The following is a 24,503-nucleotide window of genomic DNA, read 5'->3' as shown; positions in this document are numbered from 1 at the left end:
AAGATTCAAACTGGACCACTTCCTTTTATCAAATAAAAAATCAATTTAAGATGAATTAAGGACCTACATTACAAAATCTAAAACTATGAAAATCCTAACCAAAAACCCTCCAGGACATACCATTCTGGACATAAACCATAGTAAATTTTTCCAGACTATGTCTCCAAAAGCAATTGCAACAAAAACATAGACGCATGGGACCTAAGGAAGCGAAAGAGATTATGCTCAGCAAAAGAAACTGTCAACAGACTAAGCAGACAACCTGCAGAATGGGAGAAAAATTTTGGAAACGATGCACCTGACAAAAGTGTCATCCAGAATCTATAAAGAAATTAACACAATTTTAAGCAGAAAACAAACAACCCCATTAAAAAATGGACAAAAGACAAGAACGGACACTTGTCAAAAGACATTCATGGGGTCCGCGGCGGCCGGGCAGGCAGGAGCCCACAGGGCGAGGCGAAGGCCGCGGCGGGGGTCGGGGGCGGGAATCGAGCACGGGGAGGGAGAGGTAGGCTGGGTGGGTGGGCGCGAGGTCCGGGCCGGGCGGGGCGATGCAGGAGGCGCCGCTCTCCATCCCCATCAACCCCAACAACTTCCCCGCCGAACGGTGGCGTCTGGTGAACAGCCCGTGGTAACGGTCCACCCGCTGGGACGGCCGCGGCGAGGGGCTGCTCATCCACCAGCCGCTCTTCGAGGTGGAGCTGCTCAGCCCGCCCGGGCCGGGGGGCGGCGGCGGGGCCGCGGGGCCGGGGCCGGGGCCGAGCCCGGGCTCTTCAAAACCACCAACTTCTCCAGCTTCGTCCGCCAGCTCAACGTCTCCGGTTTCCACAAGGTGGTGCAGGGCGGGCCGAGGCCGGGTCCGGGCCGGGGCCGGGGGGCGGCGGGACGGCGGGACCGGCCCCTCCACCACTTCCGCAGCCCGTACTTCCGCCGCGGCCAGCCGCAGCTGCTCGTGCATCGCGAGCGCCGGACCGGCGCCTACAAGGCCAAGCTGGCGGCCGGCCTGGAGGTGCCCTGCCGCCCGCCCAGCGGCTTCCATCGGTTTCGGGCGACTGCGCATCACCTCGGCCTCTGCCTCCGCCGCCTCGGCCGCCGCCCCGACCCCGCTGCAGCACCAGGAGCCGCCACCTGCGCCGCAGATTCCCGGCCCGAGCCGCACGGACCAGGGGCTGTAGGGCAGTTTCACCGGTCACTTCGGCGACGTGGTTTTCCCCCTTACTCCTACGTAACTTCATCCCAGGACCGCAGTACTTTTCCCATGAAGAGTTTAGATCGGACCCCAGTTCCTCGCAGAATATGGCAGAACTCCCTTGGAATGCACCCCGGACAAGTGGAGACATCGCCCACGTTTTCAGATAAACGGTAAGGTTACAGAGCCATTTACTTGGCCTGTTCTCTGTGGAGAGGATATTTCCTGTTACAGCCCAAGTGTGAGATCGACTTTATGTTCCCCGCCTCCAGATCCTGTTTTGCTGCCTCAGTGGTGCGTGCCTGTTGTCCCGTCTACTTGGGATGCTGAGGTGGGAAGACTGCTTGAGCCTGGGAAGCGGAGGCTGCAGTGAGCAGTGACCTCGCCAGTCACCAGGCGTGGTGACTCATGATTGTAATCCCAGCACTTTGACAGGCTGAGGCAGGTGGATCACTTGAAGTCAAGAGTTTAGCACCAACCCGGCCAACATGGTGAAAGCTTATCTCTACTAAAAATATAAAAATTATAAAAAGAAAAGAAAAGCAAGCATCATGCATCATTTCTTACATGCTAATTGTATAAAAGTGCTATACGTTCCTTTATAGAACATGGCTTTTATATAGCTGATATTTATGGGTTATTTTTGCCTTTTGATTAAAAAAATGCATTGCTTTACCTCAGAGCTTGTACTTTTAAGTTTTTAACCATATAGTTTATGATATCTACATTCATCTTTAAAACACTTTTCATAGAATTCTTTGACATCTAATGATGACTGATTGCTTTTAGGTCTGCTGTATAGCTGTGGTATTAGGGTTTCTTTCCATTGTACTCCCAGGATAATCCCACTCTCTTTCCTTATTTTTTTTCTTTTGAGACAGAGCCTTGCTGTGTCACACAGTCTGGAGTGCAAGTGGCACCATCTTGGCTCACTGCGACCTCCGCTTCCTGAGTTCAAGCACTTCTCTGCCTCAGCCTCCCAAGTGGTTTGGATTACAGGCGCCTGCCACCACACCCAGCTAATTTTTGTATTTTTAGTCGAGATGGGGTTACACCATGTTGGCTAGGCTGGCGTTGAACTCCTGACCTGAAGTGATCCGGCCACCTCGGCCTCCCAAAGTGCTGGGATTACAAGGTTGAGCCACCTCACTTGATTCTTCTGTATTTTTAATAAGCTCCCAGGTGAGGTCAGTGCTGGCTAGTGGAGCACATTTTGAATATCATAGATCTGGGTCATGCTCTCGTTGGCAGTTGGCAGTGGTGGCTCATGTCTGTAATCTCAGCACTTTGGGAGACTGAGGTGGGTGGATCACCTGAGGTCAGGAGTTCGAGACCAGCTTGGCCAACATGGTGAAACCCATGTCTACTAAAAATACGAAAAATTAAAATAAAAAATAACTGGGGGGTTGTGACATGTGCTTGTAATCTCAGCTACTTGGGAGGCTGAGGCAGGAGAATCTGTTGAACCCGGCAGATGGAGGTTGCAGTGAGCTGAGATCCCACCATTGCCCTCCAGCCTGGGCAACACAACAAGAGCTAAACTTCGTTTCAAAATAAATAAATAAATAAATAAAAATAAAAAATAAAAAAGTCTGGTTCATGTCCTACCAGCCATTTATAGATGTTAGACTGAGTTCCGAGACAGGGAACTCATGTCCCAAACTCCGGATTTCCCACAGTATATATAGAAAACATGAGGCCCAAAGAGGGAAATGTTGCTGAAGATCACACAGCAAAATGGAGTTTGAGACTAGAAACAAAAGTGCAGATGAAGCCTATATTCTCATATCAATTTCAACATCAAATATAAACATCTAAGAGGACCTCTTGATCTGGGCCCAGCCCTGAGCTGCTTCTGTGGCCTGTCAGGGAATCATCTTGGGGCTTTCACTCCATGCCCAGGCTATAGGATGGATTCTGCAATTCAGCCTTCAGGCTATAGGAAGAAAAAAATCAAAAGGTTGCTCCCAGGGCCAGAACACTGAGAACACCAATACCTGAGCAGCACGACACAGCCTCCAACACAGACAAGTTATTTAAATCGTGTAAGGAGCAAGTGTGTGTAAGGTGCCCCTGTAGACATGGGTGGGTTGTATGTGTTCGAGTAGCTGACTTTGGAGGGTGTATACTTGGGGGTCATTGTGTTTGAGCATGACCTTGTAGTTTTTTGCATGTGTGTGCATATGTGAAAGTTGTTGAGTGGCATGTGTCTCTGTGCAGGTGTCTGTATATGTGCCTGTTTTCATGCCTGTATTCTGTGTGGGAAGCATGGGGAATGGTTGTGTGCCAGATTCCAGACCTATGAGGCCAGAAGGACAGTGGAGGCCGAGTGAGCGAGGGACAGGAATGCTGGGTATCCTCAGTGGCCTTGGTAGCATCCTTGTGGGGGATGGTGCTGGTTGAAAGGACTGCTTTTTCTTTTTCTTTTTCTTTTTTTTTTTTTTTTGAGACAGAGTTTCGCTCTTGTTACCCAGACTGGAGTGCAATGGCACGTGTCGGCTCACCGCAACCTCCGCCTCCTGGGTTCAAGCAATTCTCCTGCCTCAGCCTTCCTAGTAGCTGGGACTACAGGCGTGCACCACCATGCCCAGCTAATTTTTGTATTTTTAGTAGAGACGGGGTTTCACCATGTTGACCAGGATGGTCTCGATCTCTTGTCCTCGTGATCCACCTGCCTCGGCCTTCCAAAGTGCTGGGATTACAGGCGTGAGCCACCGCGCCCAGCCTCTTTTCTTTCTTGAGATGGGGTTTCACTATGTTGCCCAGGCTGGTCTCAGACCTTTGGGCTCAAGTGATCCTCTTGCCTTGGCCTCCCAAAGTGCTAGGATTACAGGCATGAGCCAACATGTGTGGCCAAAAAGGACTGCTTTTTTTTTTTTTTTTTTTTTTTGAGACGGAGTTTCGCTCTTGTTACCCAGGCTGGAATGCAATGGCGCGATCTCGGCTCATCGCAACCTCCGCCTCCTGGGTTCAGGCAATCCTCCTGCCTCAGCCTCTGGCGTAGCTGGGATTACAGGCACGCGCCACCATGCCTAGCTAATTTTTTGCAACTTTAGTAGAGACGGGGTTTCACCGTGTTGACCAGGATGGTCTCGATCTCTTGACCTCGTGATCCACCCGCCTCGGCCTCCCAAAGTGCTGGGATTACAGGCTTGAGCCACCGCGCCCGGCCCAAAGGACTGCTTTTATCTGGAGCATAGCCCTTCCTTTTGGACCAGGGTCTTTTGTATCCGCACAGCCCTGCACTCCATGCTCAGCCTACTCCCAGGGAAATGCAAAGCCTCAGGAAGAACTGAAGGAGTCCTGGGGAGAGGCACTATCTTGCCCCCAGCAGCCTGGCTCAGGAAGAGGCAGGATGGCTCATCGCTGGTGACTCTGTTCCTCCTCATGGTCAGAGAGCATCTCCTGAGCCCCCCACAGAACATACTGGTCTCTGGCTAGCTGCCCCTCTGGAGACCTGTCCCACTGGCCCACAGAGTGTCTCCAGATGCTTTTCCGTACGTGTGAAATTATTCAGAAAATGTACAACCAGGCTGGGCGTCATGGCTCCTCAGGCCTATAACCCTAGCACTTTGGGAGGCTGAGGCAGGTGGATCACCTGAGGTCAGGAGTTCAAGACTAGCCTGGCCAACATGGCAAAACCCTGTCTCTACTACAAATACAAAAATTAGCCAGGCATGGTAGTGGGCACCTGCAATCCCAGCTACTTGGGAGACTGAGGCAGGAGAATCACTTGAACCAGGGGGTGGAGGTTGCAGTGAGACGAGATTGCGCCACTGTACTCCAGCCTGGCAACAGAGCAAAACTCTGTCTCAAAAAAAAAAAGGTACAACCACAAAGCCTACCTGATAATTACAAAGAATTTAATAAATGATTAAAAAAAATCTTTATAGAGGTGTCCATCTGTGGCCCCCATTTTGCAGCCCCTGTGGGGGTGTCGTCATTGCCCTTTGTTCTACCCCGCACTCAGACCTTTCACCAGAAGAACCCTAGTTCCCTTGCTGGCTTGGGTCATCACAGCAGGAGCCGCAGGTTCTCAACTGGCCCTGGGCTCCTGCTGGCTGCTTGCAGGGATGGGGAACAGAGCAGCAAATGTGCTGGTGAGTGCTTGGGTGTGCCCTGCTCTGTGCCAGGGCCTGGGGCAGATAGAAGTACTCAGTGTGGAGGTTCTAGGAGCTTAGAGTGGAGGGAGGTTGCTTTTGACTGGGGAACTGGGAGAGGTCCATGGAGGAGGTGGTGTATAAGCAGGGCCTGGAAGGAAGAGCCGGAATTTCAACATCATCATCTGGACGTCATGGCCACAGTGTCTGGAAGGGCTGGGCACAGGTGTCTTCCCCATTCATACCTGTGGCCACCGTCCCAGATGGTGAGGTGACTTACCCAGGGTCACGTGGATCACCTCTGCCAGCCTTGCCATTCAGATAAGTGTCCTATTGTTTTTTCTGATCGTTTTCCAATCAGTCCTACCCCTCTGGCAGCCTGTGCTGCATCCACCCTGTACTGTTCAGGGAGTGAGTACCAGGCACCAGCACCAGCCAGGGCTGAGGCAAGAGGGCCTGAACATATCCCACCATGGATTCCAAATATATGTCCTCCTCCTGCCTCTCCCAAGACCTGACATGCCCATGGTGATCATACCTGACTAATCTATCCATCTCCCTGAAGCCAGAGATCCAAGAGTCATCCTTGGTCTGTCTGTCTGTCACCTCCCATGCTTCCCAATTGATCTCTGGAACATGCCTGGAATGGTAATGTTCCATGAAAGGGTTGTGTATGCAAAGCAACCCCCAAAGGCTGAAGGAGTCCCAAAACCAAAGAGGGAGGCAGGCAAGTCTAGTTTTTTCTGTCTAAGGTGATTTCCTGGGGGAACTTAACAGAAACGTGGTCTTGGGCAGCGGGCAAGACAGGCAGATTTTTGCACCACAGCCCCCTAGACCCAGGGCTTACATCTTGGGGGAAAAGTCTGCAGGCTATGGGAGGAACGTGTAGGTGCTCCTGGGCATCACAGCTTATGACTCTGCAACAGCATTCAGGTTTTTTGTTTTGTCTGAGGAATAGGTGAAACTTACAATGAATAGATGTTTTTACAGAAAGAGTAATACATCAACTAAAGATTTTAGAGGCATTCCTAGACTTGGGATTTATCAGGAGTCACACAGTGGATTAACATTTAAAATAAAGCTACTCTTGTCTCCACAAGTAATAATAATGACAGTAATGATAAATACTCATTCATTCATTTATTCCTCACAGTGATGCTATGAAGTTGGTGCCCAAGATCCATAGCCAGAAGGAGCAAAGTGGGGATTCAGTCCCAGTCATTTCCTCCTCACCACCTGCCTTTCTCCATCCGCATGGCTGCCATCATCAGCGTTCTCTTGAGCCACACCCAAAGCCCCTCAATGAACTGCATGACTCGTCTCACTCATTCAGAACATTCCCCATAGAGCAACCAGTGGAATCCTTCTAAAACAAGCAGCCATTCATCTCTTCCTTGCTTAAAACCCTCAGAGGCTCCCTAGTGCCCTCAGCCTTGAGTCCAGTCTTCTCCATGTAGCCCACATAACTTTACATAACTCCATGTAACCTGTGTAACTCCACGTAATTTCAGGAGGCCCTGGGAGATCTGCCCACTGACAGAGAGAAGCAGGTACCAGACTCTTCCCATGAGCATTCAATGGCAGTAAGTTCAACCGTGTCCAATGCGGCCCTCAACTGCCTTGGTGTCCCCTCCCCACTGTGTGCCTTCACTCTCAGTGGTCAACCATTATGTGCTGAGAGCAGAAGTAGCCACCCTAGGAGACGCTGAAAAACAGGAAAATTATGAAAGTATACACTGCATCTGCCGCAGGCCTATGAGCAGCTTGAAGGAGGGAATGGTGATGTGGGGTTCTCTAAGCACAGTGACAAGTGTTACTAAATTCAAGTGCAACTGCTAGAGATTGCAGAACAGACATCCAGCTTGGGATGGCAGGAACATCTAGGCTGAGCCTAGAAAAACGAGTAAGAAGTTTATTAGGCAGAAAAAGGACAGATGTTGCCAGACGGAGCAGCACTGGTCAAAGCTAGAAGACGTCAAAGAACAAGGTAGTACAGTCAAAGTCTAGATGTTCCCAGGTAGGAGGTGGGTGAGAGATGTCCCACCAGCCTGATGAGGTTTTTGTCTTTCTTTTTTGAGACAGAGTCATTTTCTGTCACCCAGGCTGGAGTGCAGTGGCATGATCTTGGCTCACTGTAACCTTCACCTCCCCAGCTCAAGTGATTCTTGTGCCTCAGCCTCCTGAATAGCTGGGATTACAGGTGCATGCCACCACACCTGGCTAATTTTTACATTTTTAGTAGAGATGGGGTTTCACTGTGTTGGCCAGGCTGGTCTTGAACTCCTGGCCTCAAGTGATTCACCCACCTTGGCCTTTCAAAGTGCTGGGATTACAGGCATGAGCCACCATGCCTGGATTTTTTTTTTTTTTTTTTTTTTTTTTTTAAGTAGGGGTCTTGCTCTGTCACCCAGGCTGGAGAGTAGTGGCAAGATCATAGCTCACTGAGGGGATTCAGATAAACCCCAGGCCTGAGTCAGCTTGCAGAGTGTGGAGAGCAGGGCGACAAGTGCAGTCAGGCTTGAGACTTTACTGGGAGAGATTCACTGTGCTCAATAGTGAGGATTTTTTTTTTAAGTTTTATTTTTAAATGTTTATTTATTTAGTGATGGATTGTGAGACTGGTTAACTTTTGTTTTTTGGTAGAGACTAGGTTTCACCATGTTTCCCAGGCAGGTCTCAAATTCCTGGTCTCAAATGATACACCTACTTCCCAAAGTTCTGGGATTATAGGTATGAGCCACTGTACCTGGCCAAAAGTTAGGATTTGAACTCTGCCTTTCTAACCACAATTTGGAGAAACAGAAACCAGTATACAAATTCACAACATTTAATTCCTCCCAGTAGTTCTGTTTAAATCATGCTAATGTTGACTAAAGGTAAAACATCAAGCTTTTAAAGAATTAAGGATAGTGGCCGGGCATGGTGGCTCACGCCTGTAATCCCAGCACTTTGGGAGGCTGAGGTGGGTGGATCATGAGGTCAGGAGTTCAAGACCAGTCTGATGAAACCCTGTCTCTACCAAAAATACAAAAATTTAGCTAGACATTGTGGCGCATGCCTATAATCCCAGCTACTTGGGAGGCTGAGGCAGGAGAATCACTTGAACCTGGGAGGCGGAGGTTGCTGTGAGCTGAGATTGCACCACTGCACTCCAGCCTGGGTGACAGATCAAGATTCCGTCTCAAAAAAAAAAAAAAAAAAAAAAAAAGAATTAAAGATTGTTTTATTCAGAAGTCTTACTGAGGGCTGGAAAGCGAAGCATACACTCTGGGAGTGGGCTGTTAGAGGTGTCCTATCAGACTGCTCCAGCAGTGCTTCAGGCCACTGCTCATATACAGGTGGCAGAGGTTCAGTACGTGTAAAATCACATCCAGGCCAGGCACGGTGGCTCACGCCTGTCATCCCAGCACTTTGGGAGGTCAACGCGAGTGGATCACTTGAGGTCAGGAGTTCGAGACTAACATGGCCAACATAGCAAAACCCCATCTCTACTAAAAATATAAAAAATTAGCTGGACATGGTGGTGCACTCCTGTAGTCCCAGCTACTCAGGAGGCAGAGGCAGGAGAATCGCTTGAACCTGGGAGGTGAAAGTTGCAGTGAGCTGAGATTGCGCCACTGCACTCCAGACTGGGCGACAGAGTGAAAAAAAGTTACGTTCAACGTGTTCAGAAGTTACACTAAAGCAGAATCACATCAAAGTTTGGATATAAGAGTAGATCTGGTTATAGCTTATAGAAGCATAACCACTAACCCTATTGGACATTATTTTATGTGTAGGAAAAGGCAAGGCAAGGATCATTTACCTTTCAAAAAATTGATTTTTGAGAATGGGTCTTGCTATGTTGCTCAGGCTGATCTCTAACTCCTGGCCCCACAATTCTTCTGACTTGTCCTCCCTAAGTGTTGGGATTACAGGTATGAGCTACTGCACCTGGCCTCATTTATCTTTTAAGGAATTCAGTGACTCAGGCGAGAGAGAGGTGGGAGGCTGTGTGTGCAATCCTCTTCTGACTTTAAGACATTCTTCCCGAGAGCTGTATTTTATCACGGAGTCAGGGGTTCAAGCAGAAATGAGCAACTATGGCCTCTTAGCACTTGCTGCTTTGTCTCACACTGAGCACCTGAAAGAGCCTTAAAAGTAAGAACAAACTTTGACTTCAAACTGGAAGCTATTCTCCTGCCTTAATCTAAGGCATGGTGTCTGGCCCACTTATAGCTCTTTCCTTCCTTTTGTGAGTTTAAGTAAACCCTTTCACATAACTTCATGTAACCTTTAATGAAGGCTCTTGTGGATGTTTTAATTATTAACTCCATCTTTGAAGGAGTTTCTAGAAAACTGTGTCTGGCAAGGAACATACAGATCTCAGTCTGTCCCCCAGGCTGGAGTGCAATGGTGTGATCTTGGCTCACTGCAATCTCTGACTCCTGGGTTCTAGCAATTCTCCTGCCCCAGCCTCCTGAATAGCTGGGATTACAGGCACCTGCCACCACATCTGGCTAATTTATTATTATTATTTTTTGAGAGATGGGGTTTTACCATGTTGGTCAGGCTGGTCTTGAACTCCTGACCTCAGGTGATCCACCTGCCTTGGCCTCCCAAAGTGCTGGGATTACAAGCATGAGCCACTGCACCTGGCGCTAATTTTCATATTTTTAGTAGAGGTGGGGTTTCACCATGTTGGTTAGGCTGGTCTCAAACTCCGGACCTCAGGCAATCCACCTGCCTCCTCAGCCTCTCAAAGTGCTAGGATTACAGACATGAGCCACCACACTCAGCCCTTAGTTTGAAGTAAGATGTAAAGTAACTCTGACTCAGGATTCCGTTTTCACATATGCTACTGCTGGCCACAGGCCATTATCATCAACACATCAATATGTGCTTGAGTTGTATTAATAAAAGGTTGAAGTTCTAAACAATAAAAGTGATCATCTCACTCTACTTTGCCTAGGTCAGACATCTCCTGTGGTGCCAATTTTTAAAAATATTTTTTAAAATTAAATTTTATTTTTTTAAAACCAAACAAGCAGGAGTGATATGGTTCTAAATTCTTACCATGACATTTTAACAGGCGGAGGTTGCAGTGAGCTGAGATCGCACCACTGCACTCCGGCCTGGGCAACAAATCAGGACTCTGTCTCAAAAACAACCAACCGAACAAAACAACCAACCAAAAACCTAAGAGTGCACAGTTTATTTTATTTATTAATCTTTTTGAGAGTCTGGCAATTTTCATATAACTTAAGTATATGTGGTATTTGCGGCATTTTAGGTACTATTGTGATTACAGAAAACTGCATTTTATATAATACCTTTGAGAATTCACGTTGGCTAGAATTCCGAGTTTCATTCCATTCAGCTATGGCTTGCCTTTGGTAGGACAATTCCTATTTAGCACTTAGCAAAACTCTTTGTGTCATTTGACTGGATTTTATTGGGGAAAAGAAAACAATTGCAAGTGACACTAAATTCTTTCAGAGAACTGGACATTTTTGTTTTTCCAGTATTTTAGAAAATGCTGGAATAGGAGAAAGAATGGGGTTTGGAATCAGACACATCTGGCTTCGAATCTCCTTTCTACCACTGGGTAATGTATGACAATGGAGAGGTAATTTCTGCACTGAAAATCAGTTTCCTGAAGTGAAAAAGGGAATCAAGTGACATCACAGAGCCTGGCATGAGCAGCACTGTCAACTCCAGCTCTTCGTGGGTTGTGGATGTGTTCCTGGATGTGTGGCGTTCATCCTCCCCAGCTGGCACCCTGCTTGACAATGAGGTCTGATAAGCACTGCCACTGAAACTGTTACTGAATGTGCTAGATCTCCAGTGACTTTTGTGTTTAAAATAGGAAGTCGGGAACAGATAGCTGCAAGATCCTTCTGAATCTTGAGATTTGGTAGTTCAGGAGCCTTTTCTCAGCTTGGACATCTTGTGCAGCGTGGCATGCACGTGCGTATTTGTGCGTGTATATAATAGACACACCTGTAGAGAAGATAACAGGACCCTTGAAGTGAATGAGGGCGGGAGTGTGTACCTGTGGTTGTACAGGGAAGACGGCCCCTGACCAGATGTTTTCTGATTCAGCCCCTGCCCCCGCCAACAGTTCTCAGGACCCTCTAGTGTTCTGTGAGCTTATTGCAAGGTGTTACAGAGGCGGCCTCCGCTGGTTGTAGCATCTCTAGGCAGCGGCTGCCATCTGTTGGTAGAAGTCTCAGGATGCTTCATGCAGAATGCTGGCTGCATGGGCTGAGCTTTTACCCGGCTTCTGAGTAAGCCAGATTCTGCTTTTCAAAGAGAATTAGCGATTTTACTAGAAAGGAATTTAAAAAATGTATAAATTGAAAAAGATAGATGTATTCTAGAGTAAAATGCGTGTCACATTTATTTGTTTATTTTTATTTTTTTGAGATGGAGTTTCACTTTTGTCCCCCAGGCAGATCGTGTGATCTTGGCTCACTGCAACCTCCATTTCCTGGGTTCAAGAGATTCTCCTGCCTCAGCCTCCTGAGTAGCTGGGATTACAGACATGTGCCACCACACCCAGCTAGTTTTTTTTTTTTTTTTCTTTTTTTGTATTTTTTAGTGGAGACAAGGTTTTATAATGTTGGCCAGGCTGGTCTTGAACTCCTGACCTCAACCAATCAGAAATTTATTGTTTCACAATTCTGGAGGATAGAAGTCTTAAATCAAGGTGTTGACAGGGCTGTTTCCTTTTTTTTTTCTTTGAGACAGAGTCTTGCTCTGTCACCCAGGCTGGAGTGCAGTGGTGCAATCTTGGCTCACTGAAACTTCCACCTCCTGGGTTCAAGCGATCCTCCTGCCTCAGCCTCCCAAGGAGCTGGGATTACAGGTACTCGCCACCACACCCAGCTAATGTTTGTATTTTTAGTAGAGATGGGGTTTCACCATGTGTATCAGGCTGGTCTCAAACTTCTGACCTCAGGTTATCCACCCTCCTCAGCCTCCCAAAGTGCTGGGATAACAGACTTGAGCCACTGCACTTGGCCTTAAATGTTTAATTTAGATGTTTAACCAAGCTGGGCATGGTGCGCCTATAATCCCAGCATTTTGAAAGGCCAAGGCCAGCGGATCACTTGAAATCAGGAGTTTGAGAGCAACCTGGCCAACGTAGCGAAACACCGTCTCTACTAACAATACAAAAATTTGCTGGGCATGGTGGCTCATGCCTGTAGTCCCATCTACTTGGGAGGCTGAGGTAGGAGAATCAATTGAACCCAGGAGGTGGAGATTGCACCACTGCGCTCCAGCTTAGGTGACAGAGTGAAATTCTGTCTCGAAAGATAGATAGATAAATAAATAAATAAATAAATAAATAAATAAATAAATAAATAAAACATCAGGCCAGGTATAGTGGATCATGCCTGTAATCATAGGACTTTCGGAAGTTGAGGTGGGAGGATCACTTAAGTCCAGGAGTTTGAGACCAGCCTGGGTAAAGTGTAGAAAGCCTGTCTCTACAAGAAAAAAAAAAATCTAAACACACCATGTGTTTATGTATAAAGTATGAATCTAATCCACGAACAAAGGTGTGAAAGAAGTATGCCTTTATTGTTAGAACACAGTTACTTTCTTTGATTTTGAACTCACATCTTGAGGGTTTGGTTGATAATTGTAACCCCCACTTCTGAGAGTCATATTACATGTTATGCTTTTGGGATTTGATCAGGGACGTTTGGTCCTTGGTCATCCCTTCTTACAGGGGATCTTTGAGATGTGCATGTTTTCTGGCCTTTAGGTGGTCCAGCATGCTCAGCACATGGTGCCCAGCCAACCCTGCCCCTGTATCTGTTTGCATAGATGCATCTCCAACCTGGCCTCTCCCAAGTTCTGTAGCCTTTTGGATATTGCTGCCAGAACACAACCCTCTTCTTTCTCCTCCTCCAACTCTAGCCTCAGCAACCTCTTTTCCTCCTTTTCTCCTCTTTCACTCAGCCTAGAGGAACTTCTTTCTTTTTTTTTTTTTTTTTTGAGGCAGAGTTTCACTCTTGTTGCCCAGGCTGGAGTGCAATGGCGAAATCTTGGCTCACCGCAATCTCTGCCTCCTGCGTTCAGGTGATTCTCCTGCCTCAGCCTCCCAAGTAGCTGGGATTACAGGTATGTGCCTCTACACCCAGCTAGATTTTTGTATTTTTAGTAGAGACACGGTTTTTCCATGTTGGTCAGGCTGGTCTCAAACTCCCAACCTCAGGTGATTCTCCTGTCTTGACCTCCCAAAGTGCTGCAATTACAGGCCAAGATGCCCTAATGTGTCCATACTTCTGAATCATCTTTTTGCAGCTTAAAATTTAGATGAAAACGTCAGGAGCATTTGCAACATGTCTGACTTTGTGTTGCTTTTTTTCCTCCCAAGGCAATGAACAATAGGATCAATCATTCACTTGTCTCCATGGAAGAGAAACTGGAAAAGCATGCCACATCCAAAGATTCCCTGGAGAGATTTCAAAATTTATCCTGTTGTATTTCTCCTTCTGGGAAACCTTTGGGGCAATGATGGTGGCCTAAATGTATCTGTGTCAACTTCTGAGCCAAATTCCAAAATAACCGTCATTGCTTCTCCAGAGTGGAGTAGCGGGTGGGCAAGATGTGCTATGTTATATGTGTGTGTGTGTGTGTGTGTGTGTGTGTGTGTGTGTGTGTGTGTGTGTACGTCCAGGGATTAAGACAGTTGGGCTATGTTACAATCAGATGGAGAGAGCAGACACACAGTTTGGCTTCTCCTTGATCTATGAGACTTGAGACTAGAAGCACAGAACCCTAGAAATGAGGATACTGGGTCTTTTTGCCTTGGTCACAGAGAGCATATGGAAGGAAGTATTTCTCATCCCCCTTCCAAAAAAACCTTAAAGGGACAGTCAGGGCTTATTTATCTGTGATGCTCAGCTCCAATCTGCCTGCTGGAATCACCTCTGACTCCCTCTGAGGAAGAGGTTTAGTTTTTTTTTTTTTAGAAATGGTAAGCATGGCCAGGTGTGGTATCTCACGCCTGTAATCCAAACACTTTGGAGGCCAAGGCGGGTGGATCACCTGAGGTCGGGAGTTCAAGACCTGCCTGACCAACATGGTGAAACCACGTCTTAAAAAAAAAAAAACCAACAAAGAAATGGTAAGCATGACTGGGCACAGTGGCTTGTGGCATTTGGGAGGCTGAGGCAGGAGGATTGCTGAGGTCAGGAGTTTGAGGCCAGCCTGGACAACCTAGTGAGACCCTGTCTCTAGAAAAATAAAAAAAGAAAATGAGCCTGGCCATAGTCCCAGCTACTTGGAAGGCTGAGGTGAGAGGATGGCTTGAGCCCAGGAGGTTGAGCCTGCAGTTCATGTGACTGCAGTCCAGCCTGGAACCACAGAGCGAGACCCTGTCTCAAAAAAAAAAAAAAAAAAGCTAAGTGTGAGACAAAGTCTTTGAAGACAACTTTAAAAGCCCCTCCCCCTTCTAGGTATTCTTCTGGAAATTTTAGAGAATTGAACTTTCTCCATCACATTCTAACAAAGCTTCATTTTGTCTTCCTCCTGTCTTTTTGTTGACAATCCCAAGGTAGCTCAAAGGTTTTAAACCACGTGGTAGCACTTTTTTTTTTTAACCTTGTTTCAGCCTAATACATGGTCCTCTCACCACAGTGCCTATAATCCCATCACTGTAGTAGGCCAAGGCAGGCGGATCACTTGAGATAAGGAGTTTGAGACCAGCCTGGACAGCACAGTGAAACCCTGTCTCTATAAAAAAAATCCCTCAAAAAATTAGACAGCGTGGTGGGGAATAAACCTGACTTGGCCCAGGTATACTATTCTTTTAATGCATATATAATTCAGCATTTGACATGCTAAATATATGATTTACCAAATACATATTTATTAAATATATATTTTCTTTATTAAATATATATTTATTTTATTTAATAAATACATATATTTATTTTTTGTTTTGTTTATATATTTATTAAATATATAATTTAGCATTTGACAGGCTAAATTTTTGCTTAGAATTTTTGTATCTAAGTTCAAGAGGAATATTGATCTATGTATTTCCTTGTAATGCTTTTTTTCTGGATTTTAGTGTTAGAGTATTGTTAGCTTCATAGAATAAGTTGGAAAGTATCTCCCTCTCTTTAATTTTTGGAGGAGTTTATATTGGATTAGCATTATTTCTTCTTTAAATATTTGTCAGAATCTGGACTTGGAGTTTTCTTTGTGGGGATGTTTTAAATTAAAACTTTAATTGCTTTTACAGATACATGTTTTCAGTTTATTTTTTCTTTAATGAGCTTTGGTAATTTGTGTCTTATAAGGATTTTTAAAAAAATTTTATCTAAGTATTTGAATTTGTTGCCATAAAGTTGTTTATTATATTTGCTTTTTATCTTTAACATCTGAAGAAATTTAAATGATGCAACTCTTTATTCATGATATGAGTGATTTGTGTGTCTCTGTTAGTCATTCTGGCTAGAAATTTGGTAATTTATTAATCTCCTCAAAAGACCGGCTTTTGGTTTCATTGTTTTACTTTATTGACTCTTTTGTTTTCCATTTCATTGATTTCCACTTTGATCTTTATTATTCCTTTTTTTCTACTTAATTTGGGTTTAGTCTTTCTTCTTAGTTTCTAAGGTGGAAGCTGAAGTTATTGATTTGAGACCTTGCTTTTTTTCTAATATAGGCACTAAGTTCTGTTAGTACTGCTTTATGGAACATTATAAATTCTAATACGTTGTATTGTCATTTTCATGCTGCTTGGAAAACTTTCTAATTTCCCTTTTGATTTTGTTTTTGACCCATGGGTTACTTAGATGTGTGCTACTTAGTTTCCAAATATTTTGGGATTTTCCAGAGCTCTTTCAGTTATTGATTTCCAATTTAATGTATTTGTGGGCAGAGAATATACTTTGTATGACTTGAATTCTTTTGAAATAATTGAGACTCAATTTATGTTCCAGAGTAGGATTTTTTGGTGTGTAACTGTTTTTTTGTGTGCATTTGAGAAGAATGTTTATCCTGCTGTAGTTTAGTTGAGTGTTTTATAAATGTCAGCTAGGTCAAGTTGGTTCATAGCTGTTCAAGTCTACTATGTCCTTGCTGATTTCCTGTCCTCTTGTTATATCATTTTTTTTTTTTTTTTTTTTTTTTTTTTTTTTTTTTTCTGAGACAGGATCTAACTTTGTGACACAAGCACTGGAGTCAAGTGGTGGGAAGATGGCTCACTGCAGCCTCAACCTCCTGGACTTAAGTGATCCTCTTGCCTCAGCCTCCTGAGTAGCTGGGACCACAAGTGTGTGTCACCATGTCCAGCTACTTTTTATATTTTTTAAAAAGATGGGGTCTCAACTTTTTGCCCAGGCTGGTTAAGAACTCCAGGGTTCAACTGATCCTCCCATCTTAGCCTTCCAATGTGCTGTGATTAAAATTGTGAGCCACTGTGCTCAGTGTGCTATCCATTTTTGAGAGAGAGAGAGAGAGAGAGAGAGAGAGAGAGAGAGAGAGAGAGAGAAAGAGAGGTACATACTGAAATTTCCAAGCATAATTGTAGATTTATCTATTTTTATGGACCACACTTTGAGTATCAAGTATATAGGTATTCCCTTCTTCTTGCTTTTCCAGGAAGCTTTTTCTGACCTCTCAGTTCACCCCAGAATGAAGTACATTCTACTTTTGCAATAAGAGCACTTAACAGTGTTTAACTACCTGTTCATTATTCTGTCCCCCCAACTAGATCATTATGTCTTAGATAACAGTGATTGGGTTTTGTTACATTCATATGTGAAGGACTTGAGATATATATATATATATATATTTACATACATATATATATATATATATATATATACATATATTTCTCATCTTGCTTCCTGTACCATTACAAAGGTTCATAGGCACTCCTTGTAAAATATACCCATAATGTCTTCACTTCTCTCCACCTCCACGGGCAATATCCTAGTCAAACCTATTCTCTACATACCAGCCAATATTATGTTAAAAAAAAATTCAAACTGTCTAGCTTCCTTCTAAAGCCTTTCATAAGCTTTCTCCATATTTAAAGTCAAAGTTCCTTACCAAAGACCACAAGTCCCCAACAGATCTGGCATTTGCCTCTTTCTCCAGTTTCATACTGCTCACTACTTCGTTCACTACACTCCAGACGTGCCTTTCTTTTAATAAAACAAGCTCCTTCTTCCACTGAGTCTATGTGTCTGCTAATTCTTCTGCCTAGACCTCTCTTCCCAAAGATCTTCATGAGACAAGGTTTTTTTTTCCTTCCGATATCCATTTATAGGTCACTTGCTCTGAGTCTACCAGCGCAAGTTACTTCCTGTAATCTACTACAGTTATAATCTGTTATTGATTTACTTATATGCTCAATACGTCTTCTCTATCAAAATATAAGCTTTATGAAAGCTGGAAATCCTCTCCCTACCTTATTTGTAGAACCTAGAACATTACTTACACAGGCTGTTGAATAAATTAAATTGGATAGTACACACATTTACCTCACCACCTTCTCAAAATCCCATTGAAATAAGAAGAAATATGGGAAAAGGGAAAGGGGAAAAAGGAAAATATATCTATGGTGCTGGAAACAAGAAAAGGGTACTATTAATGGCCCCCAAATTACAGAATTTCAGCAAACTGGCAAGCTGATGGTTCTGATAAGAGAGAATAAAATAAACTACAATAATAGGAATAAGTGATGGCTGTTACAGAAGGGAGGGCTGGTCCTCCCAAAGGAGGATTCTCAAGGATAATCCCAGGGCATGACAAAAAGTAGAGAAAAGCTCTCAGGAATAGAGCAATGTGCAAGAGAACTTCAAACCTCCATAATATCGGGAAGAGGCAGCTCCTCACAGGAATGAACATTGTAAGCGATTTCACATTCCACCCCAAAATGAAGCCTGTTTTATTTTGGCAATACAGGAATTCACCAGTGTCCTGCCCGCTCACGTCCTGCCACTAAACTCCTCCCAATTATACACTGAAGAGAACTGTTGTCAAAGTAGACCTTTAAAACAGTGTAGGATATTCATTAAACTTATCCATTAAACACAGATAAACCAAGTTCTTCATTTGTAGATATGACACCAACAGCCAATTAAGCATTACTAGCTATAAGAAGAAAATAAAAGGCAGAGAGAAGAGTCAAAATAACACAGGAAGAACAAAGGTAGTTCAACAAACAAAAACATTCTAATGCATACCTTGAGAGATCTGAAAGGAGATTATCATTAAAAATAAGATTATTTTTGCAGAAATCGAAAAACCCATCCTAAAATTCACATGAATCCCAAGGATTTCCAATTAGCCAAAACAATCTTGAAAAAATTCAAAATTAGAGGTCCCACACTTCTTGATTTCAAAACTTATTACAAAGCTATAATAATTAAGAGTATGGTACTGACATAAAGACAAATATACAGACCAAAGGAATAAAAATAAAGCTCAGAAATAAACATATACACACAGTCAATGTTTTTTCAATGACTCGGAGACAATTCAAGGTAAAGTACGGTATCTTCCACAAGTTGTAATAGGAAAACTGAGTATATACAAAATGTAGCATAATTCGAATTACCCAAAAAATGAAGCTGGACCCTTATCTTCCTCCATACACAAAAATTAACTCAAAATGGATCAAATATCTAAATACAATCACTAAAATCATAAAACTGTTTCAAAAATCATGGAAAAGCTTAACAACATTGCATTTTGGCAATAATTTCTTGGATGTGACACCAAAATTGAAAGCAAAAACAATTAAAGAAAAAAAGACAAAACGGACTTCATCAAAATTAAAAAATTTCTGTGCATCAAAAGACTTTATCAATAGAAAGAAAAGGCAATACATGGAATGAGAGAAAATATATGCAAATTAACAGATAAGAGATTAATATCCAGAATATATAAAGAACTTCCAAGTCAACAACAACAATAAAATCTTCAATCTAAAAATGGGCAATGGACTTGAATAGCTACTTCTCCAAAGATATACAAGCACATGCAAAGATGTTCAATATCACATCAATAAGAAAATGCAAATCAAAACCACAGCAAGATACCACTTCATACTCATGAGATTATTATAAAAAGCAAAGCAAAACAAAACCAGAAGATAAGTGTTCATGAGGATGTAGGGAAATTGGAACATTTGTACATTCCTGGTAGAAATGTAAAATGGTGGTGCTGCTATGGAAAACAATAAAGTGAGTCCTCAAAAAAATTAAAATAGAATTAACATATGATCCAGCAATTCTTCTAGGCATACATCCAACAGAAATGAAAGCAGAGATCCAGACAGATATTTATATACCACGCAGCATTATTCACAATAGCAAAAAGGTTAAAGCAACCCAAGTATCCACTGATGGATGCATGATGGATGCATGATGGATGCATGATGGATGCATGAATAAACAAATTACAGCATATACATACAATGGAATATTATTTAACCTTAAAAAGGAGATTCTCATGCATGTTACAACATGGATGAAACCTTGAGGACACTGTGTTAAGTAAAATAAGCCAGACCCAAAAGGACAAATATTTTATGATTCCATTTATATGAGGTACCTAGAGTACTGAAATTCACACAGAGATAAAGTAGAATGGTGGTTGCTGGGGCATGGGGGAGAAGGAAATGGCAGTCATTGTTTAATGGGTACAGAGTTTCAGTTTGGGAAGATAAGTTTCAGATTGGGAACTGTATGGTAGTGATGGTTAAGAATACAATATATATATACTTAATGCCACTAAACTGTACATCTATAAATGGTTAAAATAGTAAATTGTTATATTTTATCATAATAAAAGTATTTTTAAAATTCTATGAAAAACAAGAAATTAGAAAACAAGCTAAATAAAGTTTAGGTGTTAAAGATAAGCTAAATAGTGGACATGCCTGATGACAAAATTATAGATGTAGAAAGGGAAATCAACAAAATTTCCGGGAACAAAACAAAAAGACAAAAAGAGTATGTGACAGAAAGTGACGAAAAATGAAGGAAAGATCCAAGAAACCTAATAGATATTCCTATGACAGAACTGCTAATTATCTACCCATTATTCTTTCTCCCCATCTTCCTTAAGAACAGAATCTTGTTCTGATAAAGAGGGCAACATGCCTCAATAGGTATACATTCTCAAGACTCTCCCTGCAGGTGAGGTAGCATCTAGCTCTGGCCAATGACAGGTAAGTGAAACTGGGTAAGGTTTCCAGAAAAATTCTTTCTCTTTCTCTTTCTCTCTTTCCTTTTTTCTTTTTTTCTTTCTTCCTTCCTTCCTTTTCTTCCTGTCTCTCTTTCTCTCTCTCTTCCTTCCTCCCTCCCTCCTTCTCCCTTCCCTTTTCCCTTCCCTTCCCTCCCTTCCTTTTTTCCTTCCCTTCCCTCCCTTCCTTTCCTTTCTTTTTCTTTTCTCCTTCCTCCCTCCCTTCCTTCTCTCCCCCTTCCCCTTCCCCTTTCCCTCCTTTCTTCCTTCTCTCCTTCCCTCCTTCAGTCTCACTCTGTTGCTCAGGCTGGAGTGCAGTGGCATGATCTCGGCTCACTGCAACCTCTGCCTTCCGGGTTCAAGCAATTCTCCTGCCTCAGCCTCCTCAGTAGCTGGGATTACAGGTGTTCGACACCACATCTGGCTAATTTTTTGTATTCTTAAGTAGAGATGGCGTTTCACCATGTTGATCAGGCTGGTCTCAAACTCCTGACCTCATGATCCACCCACCTCGGCCTCCCAAAGATTTTTTCAAGGGAAGAAGCATAGCTGGCATGCCCCTTAGTCTCTCTGCTCTTCCCACTTCTTCCTTCTTGAAATGTGTATAGGATGCCTAGAGATGCAGTAAGAACTACCTCAGAACAATGAGGATAAAAGCCACATCTTAAGGTGGAAGAAAGAGAAGAGAATGAGTCTTTGATGACAACATTGAGCCACTATCCTTGTACTGCCTATCTTTTTCCTTCTTCCAATACAGTGTCAGTTTCTGTACAATGCAATCCTAACATGATCTAATAGGCATGCCAGAATGAAAAAAATAAAAAAGAAAATGGGAGGAAAGCAATAATCGATAAAAACTGCCCTGAGTTGAAGACTTCAACTTTCAGATGGAAAGGACCCACTAAATGCCAATGAAGAATGAGAACAAAATTAAAGTGTGAATGAAACCAAAGGCACTCTCCACAACAGAAGATAGGAAATGTACCATTACGTCTTTTCTGAAAAAGTTTTTCCAGGAATAAAATAATTTCTGGGAAATTTGTTCCAAAAGTTAAAAACACATGGTTTAAAAAGAACACAAGCACAGTATGTAATTAAGAGTGGTATCAGACACGGTGGCTCACCCATGTAATTCCAGCACTTTGGGAGGCTGGGTTGGGTGGAGCCACGTGAGGTCAGAAATTCGAGACCAGCCTGGCCAACGTGGTGAAACCCCATGTCTACTAAAAATAAAAAAATTAGTCGGGCATGGTGGTACATACCTGCAATCCCAACTACTAGGTAGGCTGAGGCAGGAGAATCACTTGAACCCAGGAGGTGGAGGTTGCAGTGAGCCAAGATTGGGCCACTGCACTCCAGCCTGGGTGATACAGCGAGACTCTGTCTCAAAAAATAAAAATAAATAAATCAAGAGTAGGATTATCCTAGGAGTACAATAGAAAGAAACCCTAATACCACAGCTACACAGCAGACCTAAAAACAATCAGCCTTGATTAGACGTGAAAGAACTCTATGAAAAGTGTTTTAAAGACAAATATAGATATCATGAACTATATGGTTAAGAACTTAAAAGTACAAGCTCTGAGGTAAAGCAATGCATTTTTTTATGAAAAGGCAAAAATAACAACAAAAATCAACTATATAAAAGCCACGTTCCATAAAGGAATGTATAGCACTTTTACACAATTAGCATGTGAGAAATGATGCATGATGCTTGCTTTTTTTTTTTTTTTTTAATTTTTGTATTTTCAGGAGAGAGAAGCTTTCACCATGTTGGCCGGGTTGGTCCTGAACTCCTGACCTCAAGTGATTCACCTGCCTCAGCCTCTCAAAGTGCTAGGATTACAGGGGTGTCACCGCACCTGGCTGGCAAGTAAAGAACAAGCTTTCTGAATAATAAAACCAAACCTCCCACAGTTAATTCAGAGTTGAGGACTTACACTACCGAATTAATACTCAATCACTTTAGATTTATAAAAGGCACAGGTGATAATCATTTCTCCTTTTCTTTTTCCTTAACTAAAATCGAAACTGTCATTTATGAACTTCTTTCCTTATCAGCCTTTGCCTATTAACTTATATTAAAGAATAATCTGGGCTACGCACAGTGCCTCACACTTGTAATCCCAGCACTTTGGAAGACCGAGTGGGCGTGGATCACGAGTAGGGAGTTTGCGACCAGCCTGATCAACATCATGAAACCCCGTTTCTACTAAAAATACAAAAAATTAGCAGGGCATGGTGGCGCGTGCCTGTAATCCCAGCTACTCAGGAGGCTGAGGCAGGAGAATTGCTTGAATCTAGGAGGCCGAGGTTGCGGTGAGCCGAGATCACGACACTGCACTCCAGCCTGGGCGACAGAGTGAGACTCCAACTCAAAAAAAAAAAAAAGAATAATTTGAAAACTAAATTGAGGTTTAATTTCTTTCCCTTTTTTCTTCTTTCCTTCTCGCAATAAAAAATGGGGAGGTTGTTATTTGACTATACTTAGCCAAAACCTTATATTCACTGAAAATTATAAGTTAAAATACTAATAAGCAATTATAATTTCCTATTGTCTCAACTATTTTTTCTTACCTTTACAGGAACTCTACATTTTAAATGTTATCAAATTATAAATTATACATTTTATGAACTAGTATGTCATTTAGAAATTCACTTTCGCTTTTATAGTTTTTATAATTAAAAATTTATTTTTCAAATTTTTTATTTTTCTAAATTTTTAGTAGAGATGGGGTTTCACCATGTTGGCCAGGCTGGCCCTGAACTCCTGACCTCAAGTGATCCACCTGCCTCAGCCTGTCAAAGTGCTGGGATTATAGGCATGAGTCACCACGCCTGGTGACTGGCGAGGTCACTGCTCACTGCAGCCTCCGCTTCCCAGGCTCAAGCAGTCTTCCCACCTCAGCATCCCAAGCAGACGGGACAACAGGCACGCACCACTGAGGCAGCAAAACAGGATCTGGAGGCGGGGAACATAAAGTCGATCTCACACTTGGGCTGTAACAGGAAATATCCTCTCCACAGAGAACAGGCCAAGTAAATGGCTCTGTAACCTTACCGTTTCTCTGAAAACGTGGGCGATGTCTCCACTTGTCCGGGGTGCATTCCAAGGGAGTTCTGCCATATTCCGCGAGGAACTGGGGTCCGATCTAAACTTTTCATGGGAAAAGTACTGCGGTCCTGGGATGAAGTTACGTAGGAGTAAGGGGGAAAACCACCTCGCCGAAGTGACCGGTGAAACTGTCCTACAGCCCCTGGTCCGTGCGGCTCGGGCCGGGAATCTGCTGCGCAGGTGGCGGCTCCTGGTGCTGCAGCGGGGTCGGGGCGGCGGCCGAGGGGGCGGAGGCGGAGGCCAAGGTGATGCGCAGCCGCTGGAAGCCACTGGAAACCGCTGGGCGGGCGGCAGGGTACCTCCAGGCCGGCCGCCAGCTTGGCCTCGTTGGAGCCTGTCCGGCGCTGGAGGTGCACGAGCAGCTGCGGCTGGCCGCGGCGGAAGTGCGGGCTGCGGAAGTGGTGGAGGGGCCGGTCCCGCCGTCCCACCGCCCCCCGGCCCCAGCCCGGACCCGTCTCGGCCCCCCCTGCACCACCTTGTGGAAGCCGGAGACGTTGAGCTGGCGGACGAAGCTGGTGAAGTTGGTGGTTGTGAAGAGCCCGGGCTCGGCCCCGGCCCCGCGGCCCCGCCGCCGCCTCCCGGCCCGGGCGGGCTGAGCAGCTCCACCTCGAAGAGCGGCTGGTGGATGAGCAGCCCCTCGCCGCGGCCGTCCCAGCGGGTGGACCGTTACCACGGGCTGTTCACCAGACGCCACCGTTCGGCGGGGAAGTTGTTGGGGTTGATGGGGATGGAGAGCGGCGCCTCCTGCATCGCCCCGCCCGGCCCGGACCTCGCGCCCACCCACCCAGCCTACCTCTCCCTCCCCGTGCTCGATTCCCGCCCCCGACCCCCGCCGCGGCCTTCGCCTCGCCCTGTCTGCTTCTGCCTGCCGGGCCGCCGCGGACCCCAT

General features: G+C 44.3%; 1 protein-coding gene and 1 pseudogene across 1 annotated transcript; one reads left to right on the top strand and one right to left on the bottom strand.

Moving 5' to 3' along the window:
• Nucleotides 1–415: 415 nt before the first annotated feature.
• On the top strand, nucleotides 416–4,088 carry LOC120363174 (heat shock factor protein 5 pseudogene; annotated as a pseudogene).
• A 16,667-nt stretch (nucleotides 4,089–20,755) lies between these two features.
• Nucleotides 20,756–24,503, bottom strand: LOC141579925 (heat shock factor protein 5-like). Its single transcript, XM_074398261.1, has 3 exons — nucleotides 24,395–24,503; nucleotides 23,561–24,290; nucleotides 20,756–23,461 (listed from the first exon to the last, which is right to left on the bottom strand). Exons 1-3 carry the CDS (start codon nucleotides 24,501–24,503, stop codon nucleotides 23,404–23,406), a joined length of 897 nt encoding a protein of 298 aa, XP_074254362.1. The 3' UTR covers nucleotides 20,756–23,403.

This window comes from Saimiri boliviensis, chromosome 1 (genome assembly GCF_048565385.1).
Source record: "Saimiri boliviensis isolate mSaiBol1 chromosome 1, mSaiBol1.pri, whole genome shotgun sequence".
NCBI lineage: Eukaryota > Metazoa > Chordata > Mammalia > Primates > Cebidae > Saimiri > Saimiri boliviensis.
Note: the sequence above shows the minus strand (reverse complement) of the source record. Positions and strands in the feature narration are given on the sequence as shown.